Source organism: Scyliorhinus torazame, chromosome 13, assembly GCF_047496885.1.
Source record: "Scyliorhinus torazame isolate Kashiwa2021f chromosome 13, sScyTor2.1, whole genome shotgun sequence".
Taxonomy (NCBI): Eukaryota; Metazoa; Chordata; class Chondrichthyes; order Carcharhiniformes; family Scyliorhinidae; genus Scyliorhinus; species Scyliorhinus torazame.
The window spans coordinates 88,461,014-88,483,580 of NC_092719.1; the positions used below are offsets into that span (position 1 = coordinate 88,461,014).

Sequence of the window (22,567 nt, forward strand, 5' to 3'; positions counted from 1 at the left end):
CTAGATTATCCCTGCTACCCTTCTTAAACAAGGGGACAACATTAGCAATTCTCCAGTCCTCAGGTACCTCACCCGTGTTCAAGGATGCTGCAAAGATATCTGTTAAGGCCCCAGCTCTTTCCTCTCTCACTTCCCTCAGTAACTTGGGATAGATCCCATCCGGACCTGGGCACTTGTCCACCTTAATGCCTTTTAGAATAGCAAACACATCCTCCCTCCTTATGCCGACTTGACCTAGAGTAATCAAACATCTATCCCTAACCTCAACATCCGTCATGTCCCTCTCCTCGGTGAATACCGATGCAAAGTACTCGTTAAGAATCTCACCCATTTTCTCTGACTCCATGCATAATTTTCCTTTGTCCTTGAGTGGGCAAACCCTTTCTCTAGTTACCCTCTTGCTCCTAATCTATGAATAAAAGACTTTGGGATTTTCCTTAACCCTGTTTGCTAAAGATATTTCATGACCCCTTTTAGCCCTCTTGATTCCTCGTTTCAGATTGGTCCTACATTCCCGATATTCTTCCAAAGCTTTGTTTGTCTTCAGTGGCCTAGACCTTATGTATGCTTCCTTTTTCCTCTTAGCTAGTCTCACAATTTCACCTGTCATCCATGGTTCCCTAATCTTGCCATTTCTATCCCTCATTTTCACAGGGACATATAGAACATAGAACATAGAAAAATACAGCACAGAACAGGCCCTGTCCTGCACTCTAATCAACCGCTCTTTAAAAGCCTCCCACATATGAAATGTGGATTTACCTTCATACAGCTGCTCCCAATCTACATTCCCCAGCTCCTGCCGAATTTTGGTATAGTTGGCCTTCCCCCAATTTAGCACTCTTCCTTTAGGACCACTCTCGTCTTTGTCTATGAGTATTCTAAAACTTACCGAATTGTGATCACTATTCCCAAAGTAATCCCCGACTGAAACTTCAACCACCTGGCCGGGCTCATTCCCCAACACCAGGTCCAGTATGGCCCCTTCCCGAGTTGGACTATTTACATACTGCTCTAGAAAACCCTCCTGGATGCTCCTTACAAATTCTGCTCCATCTAGACCTCTGACACTAAGTGTATCCCAGTCAATGTTGGGAAAATTAAAATCTCCTATCACCACCACCTTGTTGCTCCTACATCTTTCGGAGAAATTCATTAGAATCCAACAGCACCCTTTTCTCATGCAGTATGAATTGTTGTTCCCTTTGAAATTTGGCATTCTTGCATCTGTCCTGATGAGTGCAAGATGAAAAGTTTCAACAGCATTTTTTCAGCAATTCTCAAGTTCTGTACAACCAAGCAACTATTTACCATTATTCTTGGTTCCCCTGACCAGTCTGTCATGTGGAACATTATCAAAAGCCTCGCTAAAATCCAGAACTCTCCTTGTTGCCTCCTCAAAAAATTCAACCAAGTTAGTCAGACACAGACTTCCAGTGTCAAGTCTGTGCTGACTGCCTTTGATTAATCTGTGCCGTTCAAAATGAAGTTTTGTCCTGCCTCTTAAATTTTTTCCAATATTTTTCCCATTACCAAGGTTTGCTGCATAGCTTGTAATTACTCATTCTATCTCTTTCTCCATTTTTAAACAATTTGCCAACATTCAAGCAACATTCTTTCAGCAGATTCTCTGAGGGTTTCACAGTATGGAGCACAGGGTAATCATGAATTGTGTGCCAAGTCAGGAATTTGGTGTATGCAGAATCTCTCTGGTCAGCATTTCTCGAGCTGTGATTTAGAGTCTGACTTAGCACTTTAGGAGTGCAAAAGAAACTACAAGTTCATTAGATAGCTGCTGAACAGAAACAGACCGGCAGTGGCAGTTAACAGTTCATCAACTGAAAGTAGCTCCCTGAATAAATGTTAATTACGTAACAGTTGTAACTTGGCTGTGAGTCATACGCTCTCTATGTAAGTAGTTAGTGTTTGCTACCGCACGGAATGGGGAAGCACAAAGTAAATGGGCAATCGAGTGCTTCGTGAACTGAGTGCTAAGTTGGGAGTTTGGTGCAGTGAGAATTCCACGCAGGGAGGTGCAGCATTTTATTCTTTTTGTTTTACCTCTAGTAGGGCGTGAATCTTTTCCTTTTGCCTGCAAACTAAGAGACTGTATCTTGCTTTACTTTGATAAATTAGTAATCAGTGAACTGATTGAATAAACAAATAAGGTTAGGTGGACATGGCAGGGATGGTGATGTGTAGTGTCTGCAACATGTGGGAATCTGTGGAGTGATACTCCCAGGCAACCAGAACTCGGTAAGTGTCGACAGCATGAGCAACTTTGGCTCAGAGGTGCTGAGCTAGTCTCTGAGGCATTGCAGAGCATGAGAGAGGGGTAGATTTCCCTGGACACTTAGATACGCCCCTTAGGCTAAGTAGAACTTCAGATTTGGTCAATGGTCAGAGACAGGAGGGTGTGACTGCAAGTTCATTAAGTATCGGGATCCAGAATGTTGTGATGAAAGAACCTCAACCGTTGACTTTGACCATTGAGTATGAGGTACTTGCGACCTGTGTGGATGAGAAGAATGGTGAATAGGAAAACTGATCCTGGAACAGGATGCTATTGAAGTCGGGGGAGCGAACAAATGCAGTACTGATAGGCGATAATATAATTGGGATGATAGGTACGTAGAATCCTTACAGGGCAGAAGGAGGCAATTCAGCCCATTGAGTCTGTACCTCTGAAAGAGCACCCTACCTAGACAAACACCCCCATCCTATCCCCATAACCCCACCTAACCTGCACATCCCTGGACAATATAGGGGCAGTTTATATCATGACCAATCCACCTCGTCTGCACATCTTTGGACTGTGGGAGGAAACTGGAGGAAACCCATGCAGACAAGGGGAGAAGCTGCAAACTCCACACAGACAATCACCCAAGGCCAGAATTGAACTTGGTCCCTGGCACTGTGAGGCAGCAGTGCTAACCACTGTTTTCTGCAGTTAACTGGGAATTCTGAAGGTTGTATTGCCTGCCCAGTGACATGGTTAACGGTTTCTCCTCATGGTTGGAGACAAAAATGAAATGGGAGGGTGAGGTCCACATAGGAACAATGGAACCAAAATGCAGAACCTCAAAGGTAATCATCACTGGATTGTTACCTGGGCCACATGCCTTTGGGCCAAGCAGGTTAGAGATTTAAATGGCTTAAAGATGGTATGCGAAGAAGGAGTTTTGATTCATGGGACACTGGCAACCATTACGAGGGGAAAATGGGACTGGTCCATTAGTGACAAAACATAATTTTCTTTACCCGTCAGTCTGGCCTCAATAAAAGTCGAGATGGATTTGCAGGTACAGCATTAGTTATTTTATTTGACTTGCAAGCCTGATTCATTTCACAGAGGCACAGGGCACAGAACTAGTCTCCTAGACCCTTGGAAAACGAATGAAGAAGGAGACAAAGGGATTTCTGCAAATGCATTCAAATGGCATCAATTTCGCATACACGATCCCCATAGGTCATCCTATACCCCTCCTGACCTGGCCATACATCCTAATTGGCTCACTTCCAATCCCTTCCTCTGGCCCCCTATGTCCCAGCATCCTTTTCTCCTCCTTATCTGGACACCCCTGCCCCTTGCTTTTCCATGCGTTCTAAAATCCTTTGTCTGTGAACTAACAGAATCAGACCGGCCTATGTTTACATTACAGTAACTAATATCTCTAAAGTAACTATTTTATATCACATTCGTCATTAGGATGGGCTCCATGTAAACCAGGAGGTGGCACGGTAGCACAGTGGTTAGCACAGTTGCATCACAGCTCCAGGGTCCCAGGTTTGATTCCCAGCTTGAGCCACTGCCTGTGCGGAGTCTGCACTTTCTACCCGTATCTGCGCGAGTTTCCTCCGGGTGCTCCGGTTTCCTCCCACAGTCCAAAGATGTGCAGGTTAGGTAGATTGGCCATGCTAAATTGCCCTTAGTGTCCAAAACGTTTGGGTGGGTGTAATGACTTAGGCCAGGCCTTTGAGATTGGCCAATTAGAATACGAGTTCCCTGATTAGTAGCCCAATCAGGGAACCCCTTTCTGTGTATATAACAGGGAGTGTCAGATCCTCTGCACTCCCCGTGTAGACAGCAGACTGAATGCTCATGGTTGTTCAGCTGTTGGGTTTGTAAATAACAGGAATTCTGGTGACAGGACTTCTGCCTCCATGGACATATTACAGTGGGGTTACTGGGCTACGGGGTTAGGGTGGAGGTGTGGGCTTGGGTAGGGTGCCCTTTCCAAGGGCCAGTGCAGACTCGATGGGCCGAATGGCCTCTTTCTGCACTGTAAATTCTATGATGATTAGCATCTGTGCCCTGGAGAATCATGTAACGAGGACTGTGGGCAGGTTTTCAAACTAAAACAGGTCGGAGGATACATGTGAAGGCAGATTTAGAAATCCAAAGAGAAAAGTTATTACAATTGAACGCTTTAGAACTCATCATCATTACAAAGATGTGGTTACAGGGTGACCAATGTTATGAAATCAAAGACAGACAGAATGGAAAAGGAGGAGGGGTATCCTCAATAATAAAGATTGGCAGAGGGTAACATTTTACGTCCCCTCCCGTTGGTGGTATTATCCAGCCCCACTGAAGTCAATGGATTTTTGAATGGCTTGCCATATTTTCTATCCCCGCCCCTGCCACATTGGGTCTGTAATTCCGCCCATAGTCATAGTAGATAGAAGGGATCTTGGCACAGAAGATCAATATGGGGCAAGATTAGGAAAAATATGGGTCATAAAAAGCTGGCGGGAGTAATTTATAGGTTGCATCAGTCCCGATGGGTGCATTTTGCCACCCCATTGTGCCAACGCCAATCCTGTTGCACTGGGAGCATCGTTGGAGAGGCCCAAGATAGGTTTTGTGATCGGCGCAAAACTGCGAGCGAGACGCCCAACCCACAGTATCCGCCGTGATCTGGATCACGTCCTTGCTGGGAATGGCTTAATTAAATATGCGCAGCCTGTTTGAGGCAGGTACCCCGGAGACACCAGCTGCACCAGCGAGGCCTCAACCAGGCACCGATTAGTACTGGTCTCCACAAGCGGAGACCAGACGTGATGGCCACTATGGTGGAGCCTACCAGGTAGTCATGAACAGGGAGACCATGCCCATGAAAGGTGTGGTTAAGGGGGGGGGGGGGGGGGGGTTATGAAGGGTGGGGGATGAAAAGGGGGTATGAAGGGGCATCATAAATTCTAAAAGAGGAGGGCTGAAAGGGGTCCTCAGTGTTCCGAAATGGGGTGTGCTCATATGGAGGGATATGCCCACGTCTGCAGAGGGTGGCATTGTCCATGGATGGGGTGTGTGTGTGGTTCTCCCACACTTATTTAGAGGGGCACCCTTTCAACATGGCGCACTAAGCTCTGAGGAGCGATCTCGCTGACAAGTTTAATTCCCCATTGCCGAAAAGATTTCCAAGTGTAGCTGGACCGGGAAGTCCCCAAAAAATGACTTAAGTGTGGGTGAATACCCACACTATCTAGATCTCCCCCAAAACGCCGGTGAGAAAGACCATGCTAAACTCTTCCAAAGTGACACTTGGTCATTTTGTGCTCTATGCCATTGGATAGTGAATTAAGCATGAAATAATTGCAGTGTGTAACAAAGACAATGGGCGAGATTCTCCGACCCCACGCTGGGTCGGAGAATTGCCGGGGGCTGGCTTGAATCCCGCCCCCGCCGGTTGCTGAATTCTCCACCACCGGATATTCGACGGGGGTGGGAATCGAGGCGCGCCGGTTGGCGGGCCACCCCCCGCGATTCTTCGGCTCATCCCGCCGCTAAAATGCCTGTCCTGCCGGCGTAGATTAAACCAACTACCTTACCGGCGGGACAAGGCGGCGCGGGCGGGCTCCGGTGTCCTGGGGGGGGCGAGCCCGGGGAGTGCCCCCACGGTGGCCTGGCCCACGATCGGGGCCCACCGATCTGCGGGCGGGCCTGTGCCGTGGGGGCACTCTTTCCCTTCCGCCTTCGCCACGGTCTCCACCATGGCGGAGGCGGAAGAGACTCTCTCCACTGCGCATGCGCGGGAATGCCGTCAGCGGCCGCTGACGTTCCTGCGCATGCGCCGCCCGGAGATGTCATTTCCGCACCAGCTGGCGGGGCACCAAACGCCTTTTCCGCCAGCTGGCGGGGGGGGGGGGGAAATTCATCCGGCGCAGGCCTAGCCCCTTAAGGTTGGGGCTCGGCCACCAAAGATGCGGAGCATTCCGCACCTTTGGGGCGGCGCAATGCCCGACTGATTTGCGCCGTTTTGGGCGCCAGTTGGCAGACATCGCGCCGTTTCTGGAGAATTTCGCCCAATGTTATAATTTATATAGCTATCTCAGGAATAAATGAATGACTAGGGTAAGAGTAGGGCCAGTCAAGGAGAGTAGTGGGAAATTGTGCTTGGAGTCCGAGGAGATAGGAGAGGTGCTAAATGAATATTTTTCGTCAGTATTCACACAGGAAAAAGACAATCTTGTTGAGGAGAATACTGAGATTCAGGCTACTAGACTTGAAGGGCTTGAGGTTCATAAGGAGGAGGTGTTAGCAATTCTGGAAAGTGTGAAAATAGATAAGTCCCCTGGGCCGGATGGGATTTATCCTCGGATTCTCTGGGAAGCTAGGGAGGAGATTGCTGAGCCTTTGGCTTTGATCTTTAAGTCATCTTTGTCAACAGGAATAGTGCCAGAAGACTGGAGGATAGCAAATGTTGTCCCCTTGTTCAAGAAGGGGAGTAGAGACAACCCGGGTAACTATACACCAGTGAGCCTTACTTCTGTTGTGGGCAAAATCTTGGAAAGGTTTATAAGAGATAGGGAGCGAGATTCTCCATTCCCACTCCGGTTGGGAGAATCGCCTGGGCCGCCAAAATTTCCTGCGACGTCGGTCCGTCGCCCTCCCGTGATTCTCCCAAGCGGCGGGTACGGCCCCGTCGAGCTCCGCGGACCGCAGGCCGGAGAATCGCCCGAGACACCCAAAATGGCGATTCTCCGACACCCCTGCTATTCTCAGGCCCGGGTGGGTCGAGCGGCCAGCCCAAAACGGCGGGTTCCCTCTGGCGCCGTCCACATCTGGTTGCTGCCGTCGGGAACAGGGCGGGAACGCTGGTGGGGCGGCCTGCTGGAGGGGGGGAGGGGGGATCCTGCACCGGGGGGTACCTCAAATGTGGGATGGCCCGCGATCGGTGTCCACCGATCGTCGGGCCGTCCTCTCTGAAGGAGGACCTCCTTCCTTACGCGACCCCGCAAGATCCGTCCGCCATCTTCTTGCGGGGTGGACTCAGAGAGGACGGCAACCATGCATGCGCGGGTTGGCGCCGGCCAAACCGCGCACGCGCGGGTGATGCCAGTTATGCGGTGCCAGCCGCGTCATGTATGCGGCGCCGCCTTTACGCAGCGACAAGGCCTGGCGCGTGTTGATGACGCGGACCCGCTCCTAGCCTATTATCGGGCCCTGAATCAGTCGGGATAGGGGCCGTTTCGCGCCGTCGTGAACCTTGACGCCGTTCACGACGGCGTGGGCACTTTGGCGCGGGAGTGGAGAATCCCACCCAGGATGTATAATCATCTGGAAAGGAATAATTTGATTAGAGATAGTCAACACAGTTTTGTGAAGGGGAGGTCGTGCCTCACAAACCTTATTGAGTTCTTTGAGAAGGTGACCAAACAGGTGGATGAGGGTAAAGCAGTTGATGTGGTGTATATGGATTTCAGTAAAGTGTTTGATAAGGTTCCGCATGGTAGGCTACTGCAGAAAATACGGAGGCATGGGATTCAGGGTGATTTAGCAGTTTGGATCAGAAATTGGCTAGCTGGAAGAAGACAAAGGGTGGTGGTTGATGGGAAATGTTCAGACTGGAGTCCAGTTACCAGTGGTGTACACACTAGTGTACAGATCCACAAGGATCTGTTTTGGGGCCACTGCTGTTTGTTATTTTTATAAATGACCTGGAGGAGGGCGTCGAAGGATGGGTGAGTAAATTTGCAGATGACACTAAAGTCGGTGGAGTTGTGGACAGTGCGGAAGGATGTTACAAGTTACAGAGTGACATAGATAAGCTGCAGCGCTGGGCTGAGAGGTGGCAAATGGAGTTTAATGCAGAAAAGTGTGAGGTGATTCATTTTGGAAGGAATAACAGGAAGACAGAGTACTGTGCTAATGGTAAGATTCTTGGCAGTGTGAATGAGCAGAGAGATCTCAGTGTCCATGTACATAGATCCCTGAAAGTTGCCACCCAGGTTGAGAGGGTTGTTAAGAAGGCGTACGACGTGTTAGCTTTTATTGGGAGAGGGACTGAGTTTCGGAGCCTGAGGTCATGTTGCAGTGACGAATGTGATATAAAATAGTTACTTTAGAGATATTAGTTAATGTAATGTAGAGATAGGCCAGTTTAATTCTGGTTAGTTCACAGACAAAGGATTTCAGACCGCATGGAAAAGCAGGAAGAGGTGTGTCCACCAGAGCAGGAGAAAAGGATGCTGAGTAATAGGGGCCAGAGGAAGGGATTGGAAGTGAGCCAATCAGAATAGATCAAACAGGTCAGGAGGGATATAGGATGACCTATGGGCGTCGAGTATGTGAAACTTGATGCCATTTGAATGTATCAGTACAGAGCCCTTTGTCTTATATCCTCACTTGATTCCGGAGGTGCAGAAAGCAAGATGTGATCTGTATCGCTGTGAACTGAGTAAAGCTTGCAAGCTAAATAAAATAACTAATGCTGTACCTGCAAATCCATCTCAACTTTTACTGAGGCCAGACTGACGGGTAAAGAAACTTGGGATTCAACATTAGCTGTACAAAACTCTGTTGCGGCCATATTTGGAGTATTGCGTGCAATTCTGGTCGCCGCATTATAGGAAGGATGTGGAAGCATTGGAAAGGGTGCAGAGGAGATTCACCAGAATGTTGCCTGGTATGGAGGGAAGATCTTCTGAGGAAATGCTGAGGGACTTGAGGCTGTTTTCGTTAGAGAGAAGAAGGTTAAGAGGTGACGTAATTGAGGCATACAAGATGATCAGAGGATTGGATAGGGTGGACAGTGAGAGCCTTTTTCCTCGGATGGTGATGTCTAGCACAAGGGGACATTGCTTTAAATTGAGGGGAGATAGATATAGAACAGATGTCAGAGGTAGGATCTTTACTCAGAGAGTAGTAAGGGCGTGGAATGCCCTGCCTGCAACAGTAGTGGACTCGCCAACACTAAGGGCATTCAAATGGTCATTGGATAGACATATGGACGATAAGGGAATAGTGTAGATGGGCTTTAGAGTGGTTTCACAGGTTGGCGCAACATCGAGGGCCGAAGGGTCTGTACTGCGCTGTAATGTTCTATGTAATGTTCTATGTTTCATGTTCTAATTTGGGAGGATATTAATCCTCATATAGTCTGAACCAATCAAATCAGCAAGGGTACTCCAGAAGGTGAGTATGTAGAATGTTTACATAAGAGTTTCCAGGGGCAAGAAATTATGGAAGCAACTAGAGGTAAAACAATTTTAAATGTAGTATTGTATAATGGGGCAGGGTTAATTAGTTATCTCTTGGAAAAATAGCCACTGGGAAATAGTGATCATAATACTATTGAATTGCATATTCATTTTGAAAGTACCTTATTCTAGTTCCAAAGATAAATCTTAAACAAAGCCAATTACATAGGTATAAGGGGAGAGGTGGCTAAGGTTGATTAGTTAAATAGACTAAAAGGCGTGGCCAAAAATAAACAGTGGGAAACATTTAAATAAACAAGTCAAATTGTTCAAGAAAAATGCATTCCAGCCATAGCTTACTGGGGAAGTTAAGGTTAATATTAGATTAAAATAAGAGGCTTATAGTGTTCCATAGAATAGTAATAAGTCTTAGGATTGGGAGTGTTTTAGAAACTATAAACAGGCAACTAAAAAGTTGATAGGAAGGAAAAATTGAATATGAGAGTAAGCTAGCCAGGAATATAAAAAACAGATTGTAAGAGCTTTTGCAAGTATATAAAAAGGATTAGAGTAGCTAAATTAAATGTTGGCACCTTAGAGGCAGTGAGGAAATGGCAGAAACATTGAGCAAGGCGGCACGGTGATGCAGTGGTTAGCACTGATGCCTCACGGCGCTGAGGACCCTGGTTCGATCTCGGCCCCGGGTCACTGTCCGTGTGGAGTTTGCACATTCTCCTCATATCTGCGAGGGTCTCACCCCCACAACCTCAAAGAGGTGCAGGGTAGGTGGATTGCTCACATTAAATTGCTCTTAATTGGAAAAAAATAATTGGGTACTCTAAGTTTATAAAAGAAAACATTGAGCAGGTATTTTGGGTCGAATTTAATCATAGAATTCCTAGTGCAGAAGGAGGCCATCCGGCCCACTGAGTCTGCACCAACTCTCCAAAAGAGCACCTCCCCAAGGCCCACTCCAAAAGAGCACTCTCCCACCCAATCCCCGTAACCCCACCTAAACTTTGGAGACTAAGGGGCAATTTATCATGGCCAATCCACCTAACCTGCACATCTGGGAGGAAACCGGAGCATCCGGAGGAAACCCACGCAGACATGGGGAGAATGTGCAAATTCCACACAGTCACCCGAGGTTGGAATCAAACCCGGATCCCTTCCGTTGTGAGCCTAAGCACTGTGCCATCGAGAACTTTGGTGGTGGGGAGTAATTTAATCGGGCAGGGGTTGGCAGGTGGGGTTCTCGCCTTCACCCCAATTTAAGTCCACGGAATGCGGCGCATGGACAGCCTTCCTGCCCAGCTGCCAATCGGAGGAGGCTCACTGTGGGGAACCTGAGAAACAAACACTGTGAGCTTCCAGGGAGTCCCTCATTAAAGGACCCAGCATTGTGAAGGAATTCCCACTGAAAGCCATCCCTGCTCTTGCTGTCAGCCACCCCCACCCCTCCTCCACAACCACCATCACTCACCTGTCATCCAGCGACGATGCTATGTCTTGGGTGGGTGTCGTACTGGCAACAGCTACCACGTCCCGGGTGATGTTCCTGTCCAATATTGCTGCTGGTCTCTAATTGACCTGGGGTTATTGATCACAGAATCATAGACTTTACAGTGCAGAAAGAGGCCATTCGGCTCATCGAGTCGGCACCGGCCCTTGGAAAGAGCGCCCCACCCAGGCCCATACCTCCACCCTATCCCCACACCTCCACCCTACCCTCGTACGCCATCTAACCATTTTTGGACACAAAGGGCAATTTATCATGGCCAATCCACCTAACCTGCACATCTTTGGACTGTGGGAGGAAACCAGAGCACCTGGAGGAAACCCACGGACACACAGGGAGTATGTGCAGACTCCGCACAGACAGTGATCCAAGCAGGGAATCGAACCTGGGACCCTGGAGCTGTGAAGCACCTGTGCTAACCACGGTGCTACCGTGTTGCCACGTGCTAATCCTGAGTGAACTTCCCTAAAAAGGCGACACAGGGCTCTCCATTGAGTGGGCTAAACCCGATCACCTCCACTAAACATCACCTCGCTTTGTGTAGAAGACACAAATTACTTCCCAGAAATAGAGAGTAACCAGAGGACTAAAAGAGTTAGGAACTTTACGAAATTAATATTCACAGAGAAAAAGAAGAAACCTAAGGGACTAAAACAACAAATCCCCAGGACCTGATGACCTGCATCATAGGCTTTTAAAAGAAGTAGCTGCAGAGAGAGTCGATGCATTGGCTGTGGCTTTCCAAAACTCCCTAAATTTTGGATTGGTCCCAGCAGAACGGAATTTGGAAAATGTAACTCTGACATTCAATAAGGGAGAGAGAGAAAGCAGGGAACCTCCGGCCTGTTAGCCTGGAATTTCCCTGTCATTGGGAAAGTGCTGGAATCTGTTACAATTATAAATATTCCATTTTATACTGCTGATCTGTCCAAATCTCAATTACATTTGAATAAATCAACATTTATTCATTAAACTATTTGTAGTTCAGTTACACCTCTTTGAAAAATTAAAGTTCCATAGAATTTATCAAATCATAATTTAACATCTTTAATCATTAGTAACTAAGAATGAACACCAGATGATTAAGTCCCTGAAGTAAGCACAGTTCAGCACTCTTGCAGTGATTAATCATATTCAGGAGGTTCTCACCTTTTCTGGAATGTGATGCTTCCAGAATTTATTTGGGATCAATACAGTTATAGATCAATACAGTTTGGGATCAATGCAGTTATAGATCAGCATGGACATTGAGTCTGCACAAAAACAGCTTATTTTATCAGCAAGTCAATCTATTGAGACTGGACAGATTCTCTCTACCCCATTCAATAATGTGCCTGAACCCCAGCACAGGAAAACACCCCTTACACAACCCACACTTCAACAGTAAATGGGATGTGCACAACTGTGAAATTGATAGCTGGCTTCATTGGTGACTTATCCGGCAGTAACCCATGGGACGGAATGTGTTGAGAAAGCTGTGACAAAACTTCAATCTCTAATGCTTTTGCAAACTGTACCAGATGGTCTTTCATTTGACACTGCCCTTGTCAATAACTTTGATTTCACAAGCCACTTGTGTTGAAGTGGAATATAGGCAGAATGTGACTTGTCTTTTGCTGACCAGGATTCTTCTATGAAAGGAATCTGTATTTGCTGCAGTTACATCTCAGGCAGTGACAGTAAGTCAATGTGATTCCTCCATTGGATGTAACCTCACTTATCTCAGTACTTTCAGCAACTGCTCAACATGGACGATGTTTACTGCACCTTTTAAAAGATGACAAAAAAGTATCTTCATGCAACATGTGCTATAAGTTACAATTTAAAAAAAAAAAAGTCTTTGATCATTTTTATAAGGCCACGAAGGAGTTCACATGGAGTAGTTCTGAACAACTTAGTTTGTTTACAATGACTATTATGCACAACACACAGTAGATCCCAACTGTGTCTCTCCCTTGGCCGTGCCAAATTGGCTAGCTTTATGTATGGTACAACAATATATTGTTTGGAGGGCGCCCGCCACCTTGATGGGGGAGCTCATATTCCGCAAGGGCTACAGGGAGGTTAATTGTTCCCACCCTGTGGGTTATAACAATTAAACTGTAGCCTTGATATCCTTTGGATCTGTTATTATTCCCATTCTCTCCCTTGATTCCATTCCCTCTCCCTCACTCTCTTTCTCGTATATGAAATGAAAATGAAATGAAATGAAAATCGCTTATTGTCACAAGTAGGCTTCAATGAAGTTACTGTGAAAAGCCCCTAGTCGCCACATTCCGGCGCCTATTCGGGGAGGCTGTTACGGGAACGGTATATGTATGTGTGTACCTGTGCATGTGGAGGATGTGGAAGGGGGTGTGGTGGAGGAGGGCATATCAGAAAGAAATGTGTCGGAGCATCCTCTCCATATCCAACATGGATTTGCTTTCCCTGGAAATGGGATCGCATTGCCAACAGTTACTCAGCAGATATGTTCTGAAGTGGAAATTAGGAGGGCTAGGAGGGGTCATGAAAAGTCCTTGGCAAGTAGGATTAAGGTGAATCCCAAAACTTTTTATTCATAGGCAAAAAGCAAGAGGGTGGCCAGGGAAAGGATTGGACCACTTAAGGACAGTGGGGGGAAACTATGTGTTGAGCCAGAGGAAATGGCTGAGGTACTAAATGAGTACTTAACATCAGTGTTCACCAAAGAAAAGGACTTTTAGGAAGATGATTCTTGGGTAAGGTGTGTGGACAGTCTGGATCATGTTAACATCGAAAAGAGGTATTGGCTCTTTTAAAAGATGTTAAAATAGATAGGTCTCCTGGGCTGGATGGGATTTACCCCAGAATACTGAGGGAAGCTCGGGAGGAAATTGCTGATATTGACTGATATCTTTGTATCCTCATTGGCTACAGGTGAGATTCCAGAGGACTGGAGAGTAGCTAATGTGGTACCACTATTCAAGAAAGGTAGCAGGGATAATCCTGGAAACTCTAGGCCGGTGAGCCTCATGTCAGTAGTAAGTAAGTTATTGGAGAGAATTCTCAGGGACAGGATTTGTACCCATTTAGAAACAAATGGACTCATTGGCGATAAACAGCACGATTTTGTGAAGGAGACGTTGTGCATCACTAACTTGATCAAATTTTTTGAGGAGGTGACAAAAATGATTGATGAGGAGAGGGCGATGGATGTTGTTTACATGGACTTCAGTAAAGCCTTTGACTAAATGCTTCATGGCAGACTGGTACAAAAGGTGAAGTCGAACAGGATCAGAGATGAGGTAGTAAGATGGATACAGAATTGGCTCGGTCATAGAAGGCAAAGGGTAGCAGTCGAAGGGTGTTTTTCTGAATGGAATGTTGTGACAAGTGGTGTTCCACAGTGATCTGTGCTGGGGCCTGTGTTGTTTGTAATATACATAAACAATTTGGAGGAAAATGTAGCCGGTCTGATTGGTAAGTTCGCGGATGACACCAAGGTTGGTGGAGTGGCAGGTAGTGTTGCGGATTGTCAGAGGATACAGCAGGACATAGATAGATTGGGGATTTGATTTGATTTTGATTTGATTTGATTTGTCGCATGTACCGAAGTACAGTGAAAAGTATTTTTCTGCGGCTGAGGGAACGTACACAGTACGTACATAGTAGACAAAAGAATAATCAACAGAGAACATTGACAAATGGTACATCGACAAACAGTGATTGGTTACAGTGCGGAACAAGGGGCCAAACAAAGCATATACATGAGCAAGAACAGGAACAGATCAGTCCAAGGGGGAGTCGTTGAGGAGTCTTGTAGCTGTGGAGAAGAAGCTGTTCCTATGTCTGGATGTGCGGGTCTTCAGACTTCTGTACCTTCTGCCTGATGGAAGGGTCTGGAAGAAGGCAATGCCTGGATGGGAGGGGTCTCTGATAATGCTGTCTGCCTTCCTGAGGCAGCGGGAGGTGGATACAGAATCAATGTGGGGGTGGAAAGTTTGTGTGATGCGTTGGGCTGATTTCACCACACTCTTCAGTTTCTTGCGATCTTGGACCGAGCAGTTGGCATACCAGGCTGTGATGCAGCCGGATAGGGTGCTCTCTATCGCACATCTGGAGAAGTTTGTGAGAGTCGATGCAGATATGCCAAATTTCTTTAGCTTCCTTAACTTGGGCAACTTCCTTAAATTGCAAATGGAGTTTAATCCAGTCAAGTGTGAGGTAATGCATTTTGGTATGTCTAACATAGAGAGGAAATGTACCGTAAATGGCTTAACTCTTAGGAATACAGAAAGTCAGAGAGATCTGGGCGTGTAGGTCCACAGATCTTTGAAAGTGGCAACACAAGTAGACAAGGTAGTTGAGTAGGCATATGGAATGCTTGCCTTCATTGGACAGGGCATCGAGTATAAAAACTGGCAAGTCATGCTACAGTTGTATAGAACCTTGGTACGACCGCACTTGGAATATTGCGCACAATTCAGGTCGCCACACTACCAGAAGGATGTTGAGGCTTGGAGAGGGTGCAGAGGAGGTTTACCAGGATGTTGCCTGGTCTGGAGGGTGTTAACTATGCGGAGAGGCTGAATAGACTCAGACTATTTTCTTTAGAACAATGGAGGTTGAGGGGTGACCTGATAGAGGTAGACAAGATTATGAGGTGCATGGATAGAGTGGATGGGCAGGCACCCTTTCCCAGGGTGGAGGGATCAGTCACCAGGGGTCATAAATTTAAGGTCCATGGGGCAAAGTTTAGAGGAGATGAGCGAGGCGGGTTTTTTACACAGAAGGTGGTGAGTGCCTGGAACGCGTTGCCAGGGGAGATTGTCAAAGCAGATACATTAACGGCGTTCAAAAGACATTTTGACAAATACATGGATAGGATGGGTATAGAGGGATACGGCACAAGGAAGTGTTGAGGGTTTTGGCAAAGGTTGGTATCATGACCGGTACAGGCTTGGAGGGCCGAAGGGCCTGTTCCTCTGCTGTATTGTTCTTTGTTCAGTGCTGGACAGCCAGTTGAATAGCTCAATTATTTCCAGGGCTTGATGGCCAAGGAAGGTGCATTTATACCGAAGCCAAACTGTTTGAATATCAACCTGCAAATCCTTCCAACAAAGACCAATGGCTGTCAGTAAGAGATTCCTGGTCAGCTATGTGATGGGAAACAAATTAGAGCCTCCCCATCACTGTCCATAGCTCCTGACTACAAGATGCATGTAAAAGTGTATGTTGTCACAGCAACTCAGACTTCTTGGGTGAACTGTAAAATACCAGTGTCATGGGAGTTTGGGAAAATATTTACTTTACATTATGGTTATGCCTGGAGATTACGAGAACAAAATAATCATAATCTCACTCAAGCAGTGCTGGAAGGGAATTATTCAAATTTTTTTTTTGGAGTATTGAAATTTCCAATCATGTGTTAATCAAATCCAGAAATGTTTTGTCGACAAATGTTGATACTGATTCTTTTTACCATCTCTTTAATTTACAGGTAGAAAAGGCAATGAAAAGGTCCTTAGGGGAAGTAATGCTACAAGCGATAACGGCCTACCCAGAGGCTTCGAGAGAACAGTGGGTGTTGACCTGGCCTGGCCAGATTGTGTTGGCTTCCAGCATGGTATACTGGACTGCAGCTGTCTCACAGGTCAGTAACCAGTCTCTGCTCTCTCACAGAGTCAGTAACAGTCTCTGCCCGCCCACCAGGTCAGTATCCAGCCTCTGCCTTCTCACAGGGTCAGTATCCCAGTACAGCCCTCCGACAGGGTCAGTAACCAGCCTCTGTCCTCTCACAGGGTCAGTATCCAGTCTCTGCCCTCTCACAGGGTCAGTAACCAGTCTCTGATCTCTCACAGGGTCAGTAACCAGTCTCTGCTCTCTCACAGGGTCAGTATCCAGTCTCTGCCCTCTCACAAGGTCAGTAACCAGTCTCTGCTCTCTCACAGGGTCAGTAACCAGTCTCTGCCCTCTTACAGGGTCAGTAACCAGTCTCTGCCCTCTTACAGGGTCAGTACCAGTCTCTGATCTCTCACAGGGTCAGTAACCAGTCTCTGCTCTCTTACAGGGTCAGTATCCAGTCTCTGCCCTCTCACAGGGTCAGTAACTAGTCTCTGCTCTCTCACAGGGTCAGTAACCAGTCTCTGCCCTCTCACAGGGTCAGTAACCAGTCTCTGCTCTCTCACAGGGTCAGTAACCAGTCTCTGCCCTCTCACAAGGCCAGTAACCAGTCTCTGCTCTCTCACAGGGTCAGTAACCAGTCTCTGCCCTCTTACCGGGTCAGTATCCAGTCTATGCCCTCTCACAGGGTCAGTAACCAGTCTCTGCTCTCTCACAGGGTCAGTGTGATGAACGGTTACTGCCTTATCATCATGTAAGGTGATGTCCCCTTTAAGACCAGGCTTGGAACCCTGGGGACTCCGCCTCTGGCTCCGCCCATCTGGGAGCCATACATAAAGGCCTGCCGCATGGTCTGTACAGCAGTCAGCTCTCGTCCAAATCTGTAGCATAGTTATTAGCCTAATAAAGCCTTCTTTACAGTTTAATCTCTAAGCATCATTATTGAGGGTACCTCACAGGGTCAGTATCCAGTCCCTGCCCTCTCACAGGGTCAGTATCCTGTCTCTGTCCTCTCACAGGGTCAGTATCCAGTCCCTGCCCTCTCTCAGGGTTAGTATCCAGTCTCTGCCCTCTCACAGGGTCAGTAACCAGTCTCTGCCCTCTCACAGGGTCAGTATCCAGTCCCTGCCCTCTCTCAGGGTCAGTATCCAGTCTCTGCCCTCTCTCAGGGTCAGTAACCAGTCTCTGCCCTCTCACAGGGTCAGTAACCAGTCTCTGCCCTCTCACAGGGTCAGTATCCAGTCCCTGCCCTCTCACAGGGTCAGCATCCAGTCCCTGCCCTCTCATAGGGTCAGTATCCAGACCCTGCCCTCTCACAGGGTCAGTATCCAGTCTCTGCCCTCTCTCAGGGTCAGTAACCAGTCTCTGCCCTCTCACAGGGTCAGTAACCAGTCTCTGCCCTCTCACAGGGTCAGTATCCAGTCCCTGCCCTCTCACAGGGTCAGTATCCAGTCTCTGCCCTCTCACAGGGTCAGTAACAGTCTCTGCTCTCTCACAGGGTCAATAACCATTCTCTGCCCTCTCACAGGGTCAGTAACCAGTCTCTGATCTCTCACAGGGTCAGTAACCAGTCTCTGCTCTCTTACAGGGTCAGTATCCAGTCTCTGCCCTCTCACAGGGTCAGTAACTAGTCTCTGCTCTCTCACAGGGCCAGTAACCAGTCTCTGCCCTCTCACAGGGTCAGTAACCAGTCTCTGCTCTCTCACAGGGTCAGTAACCAGTCTCTGCCCTCTCACAAGGCCAGTAACCAGTCTCTGCTCTCTCACAGGGTCAGTAACCAGTCTCTGCCCTCTTACAGGGTCAGTATCCAGTCTATGCCCTCTCACAGGGTCAGTAACCAGTCTCTGCTCTCTCACAGGGTCAGTGTGATGAACGGTTACTGCCTTATCATCATGTAAGGTGATGTCCCCTTTAAGACCAGGCTTGGAACCCTGGGGACTCCGCCTCTGGCTCCGCCCATCTGGGAGCCATACATAAAGGCCTGCCGCATGGTCTGTACAGCAGTCAGCTCTCGTCCAAATCTGTAGCATAGTTATTAGCCTAATAAAGCCTTCTTTACAGTTTAATCTCTAAGCATCATTATTGAGGGTACCTCACAGGGTCAGTATCCAGTCCCTGCCCTCTCACAGGGTCAGTATCCTGTCTCTGTCCTCTCACAGGGTCAGTATCCAGTCCCTGCCCTCTCTCAGGGTTAGTATCCAGTCTCTGCCCTCTCACAGGGTCAGTAACCAGTCTCTGCCCTCTCACAGGGTCAGTATCCAGTCCCTGCCCTCTCTCAGGGTCAGTATCCAGTCTCTGCCCTCTCTCAGGGTCAGTAACCAGTCTCTGCCCTCTCACAGGGTCAGTAACCAGTCTCTGCCCTCTCACAGGGTCAGTATCCAGTCCCTGCCCTCTCACAGGGTCAGCATCCAGTCCCTGCCCTCTCATAGGGTCAGTATCCAGACCCTGCCCTCTCACAGGGTCAGTATCCAGTCTCTGCCCTCTCTCAGGGTCAGTAACCAGTCTCTGCCCTCTCACAGGGTCAGTAACCAGTCTCTGCCCTCTCACAGTGTCAGTATCCAGTCCCTGCCCTCTCACAGGGTCAGCATCCAGTCCCTGCCCTCTCACAGGGTCAGTATCCAGTCCCTGCCCTCTCACAGGGTCAGTATCCAGTCCCTGCCCTCTCACAGGGTCAGTAACCAGTCTCAGCACTCTCACCGGGTCAGTATCCAGTCCCTGCCCTCTCACAGGGTCAGTATCCAGTCCCTGCCCTCTCTCAGGGTTAGTATCCAGTCTCTGCCCTCTCACAGGGTCAGTATACAGTCTCTGCCCTCTCACAGGGTCAGTAACCAGGCCCTGCCCTCTCACAGGGTCAGTAACCAGTCTCTACCCTCTCGCAGCGTCAGTAACCAGTCTCTGCCCTCTCACAGGGTCAGTAACCAGTCTCTGCCCTCTCACAGGGTCAGTATCGAGTCCCTGCCCTCTCTCAGAGTTAGTATCCAGTCACTGCTCTCTCACAGTGTCAATAACCAGTCTCTGCTCTCTCACAGTGTCAGTATCCAGTCTCTGCCCTCTCACAGGGTCAGTATCCAGTCCCTGCCCTCTCACAGGGTCAGTAACCAGTCTCTGCCCTCTCACAGGGTCAGTATCGAGTCCCTGCCCTCTCTCAGAGTTAGTATCCAGTCACTGCTCTCTCACAGGGTCAGTATCCAGTCCCTGCCCTCTCACAGGGTCAGTAACCAGTCTCTGCCCTCTCACAGGGTCAGTATCGAGTCCCTGCCCTCTCTCAGAGTTAGTATCCAGTCACTGCCCTCTCACAGGGTCAGTATCCAGTCCGTGCCCTCTCACAGGGTCAGTAACCAGTGTCTGCCCTCTCACAGGGTCAGTAACCAGTCTCTGCCCTCTCACAGGGTCAGTATCCAGTCCCTGCCCTCTCACAGGGTCAGTATCCAGTCTCTGCCCTCTCACAGGGTCAGTAACCAGTCTCTGCTCTCTCACAGGGTCAGTATCCAGTCACTGCTCTCTCACAGGGTCAGTATCCAGTCTCTGCCCTCTCACCAGGTCAGTATCCAGTCTCTGCCCTCTCACAGGGTCAGTATCGAGTCCCTTCCCTCTCACAGGGTCAGTATCCAGTCTCTGCCCTCTCACCGCGTCAGTATCCAGTCTCTGCCCTCTCACAGGGTCAGTATCCAGTCCCTGCCCTCTCACAGGGTCAGTAACCAGTCTCAGCACTCTCACAGGGTCAGTATCCAGTCCCTGCCCTCTCACGGGGTCAGTATCCAGTCCCTGCCCTCTCTCAGGGTTAGTATCCAGTCTCTGCCCTCTCACAGGGTCAGTATCCAGTCTCTGCCCTCTCACAGGGTCAGTAACCAGGCCCTGCCCTCTCACAGGGTCAGTATCCAGTCTCTGCCCTCTCACAGGGTCAGTATCCAGTCCCTGCCCTCTCACAGGGTCAGTAACCAGTCCCTGCCCTCTCACAGGGTCAGTATCGAGTCCTTGCCCTCTGTCAGAGTTAGTATCCAGTCACTGCCCTCTCACAGGGTCAGTATCCAGTCCGTGCCCTCTCACAGGGTCAGTATCCAGTCACTGCCCTCTCACAGGGTCAGTATCCAGTCCGTGCCCTCTCACAGTGTCAGTAACCAGTCACTGCCCTCTCACAGTATCAGTAACCAGTCTCTGCCCTCTCACAGGGTCAGTATCCAGTCCCTGCCCTCTCTCAGGGTTAGTATCCAGTGTCTGCCCTGTCACTGGGTCAGTATCCAGTCTCTGCTCTCTGACAGGGTCAGTAACCAGTCTCTGCTCTCTCATAGGGTCAGTGTGATGAACGGTGACTGCCTTATCATCATGTAAGGTGATGTCCCCTTTAAGACCAGGCTTGGAACCCTGGGGACTCCGCCTCTGGCTCCGCCCATCTGGGAGCCATACATAAAGGCCTGCCTCATGGTCTGTATAGCAGTCAGCTCTCGTCCAAATCTGTAGCATTATTATTAGCCTAATAAAGCCATCTTTACAGTTTAATCTCTAAGCATCATTATTGAGGGTACCTCAATTTATTAGGCTAAACTAGATTCAGGATGGACTCAGGCCTAAAACCAGAGAAGCTCAATCTGGAAGCACGAACGCCGGAGGCAAAGGAAATTTTTTAATACTGGCTGCAGAGACTCCCATCCTGGGGCCACGCAAGCTGCGCCTACTCCACGCCCGGGTGAGTCACAGAATCTCCGCCACGCTCGAAAAGGCGACGTTTTATGAGGAAGCGATTGAGTTGCTCCGCAAGCGGTTTGTCAAACCCGTCAATGAGGTGCACGCCCGGCATCTGCTCTCTACCTGCCGGCAGCGCTCGGGGGCATCGCTCGACGAGTTTGTTGAGAAACTCACCGCGCTGGCCAGGGACTGTGACCATCAGGATGTGACAGGGGAAGTCCATATGAACCTGCACATCAGAGATTCTTTCGTGTCCGGCATCCGCTCGACCTACATCTGGCAGCGACTGCTCGAAAACGGGGCAAAAGACCTCCAGGAGACGCTAACGCTCGCCTCCTCGCTGGAGGTGTGTAGCGCACAAAGACTCCGTGAGACGAATAGAGTGAAGTCGATGAGGCTTTATTAAGCGTGTCTGTTCCCCCGCAGCTCGACAGTAGAATGGCCTGCGGGGGAGGACTCCGGCTTCTTATACTCTGCCTTCAGGGCGGAGCTAGAGGTCAACGGCCAACCAGGACCCGGGATCTGTCAGCCAATGACATTAGGGCTTCCAGTCCCACATGACCCCTAATACATACTACCACATTCACCCCTTGTCAAAAATGAACCCGGCGGGGTGTTGCTTCGCATGGTGGTAAGGGTTTACAGGGCTGGTCCTGGGAGGAAAACATTCATATGGCAATACAGTATGTACAATTTTGTCCTGTTTCAACTACAGAAGGTATCGGGAGAAAAGCAAAATGTTCTTGTGAAAAGTCCATATATTGATTTAGATCGACGCCACGAGTCGGTCGGGCGGTCTGGTCGTCCGTGTCGATCGCCTCGGCCCCGGTGGTGGTGGTGGTGCTTGTACCGGTGTTGTCGTCTCCGGGAGCCTTACGGTTTCAGCTTGGGCTTTATTCTTGGTTGGGCCTGAGGGGAGGGGAACCGATCCTCCTGGGAAGGGGGCGGTCGCGGGGTGCGGCGGTGGCAGGAAGGGGGGGGGGTTGGGTGAATGGTGTCGGGGGGTGTGTGTGTTGCCGGCGGGCGCCAGATCCCGCAGGGAGACCGTGTCCTGTCGGCCGTCGGGGTACTCCACGTAAGCGTACTGCGGGTTCGCGTGGAGGAGGTGAACCCTTTCGACCAACGGGTCCGCCTTGTGTGCCCGCACATGCTTTTGGAGCAAAATGGGTCCTGGGGCCGCCAGCCAGGTCGGCAGCGACGTTCCAGAGGAGGACCTCCTAGGGAAGACAAGGAGACGCTCATGAGGCGTTTGATTAGTGCTCGTACATAATAGCGACCGGATGGAGTGGAGAGCGTCCGGGAGGACCTCCTGCCACCGTGAAACTGGGAGGTGTCTGGACCGTAGGGCCAGTAGGACGG

The 22,567-nt window shown here is 49.0% G+C and overlaps 1 protein-coding gene across 1 annotated transcript in view; it reads left to right on the top strand.

The window, feature by feature from the left end:
• LOC140388180 (dynein axonemal heavy chain 3-like) overlaps positions 1–22,567 on the top strand; it is a 1,528,048-nt gene that overhangs the window by 584,798 nt on the left and 920,683 nt on the right. The window contains exon 25 of the mRNA XM_072471941.1: positions 16,404–16,556. Within this exon, the coding sequence (XP_072328042.1) occupies positions 16,404–16,556 (153 nt within the window). The remainder of the gene's footprint in view (positions 1–16,403; positions 16,557–22,567) is intronic.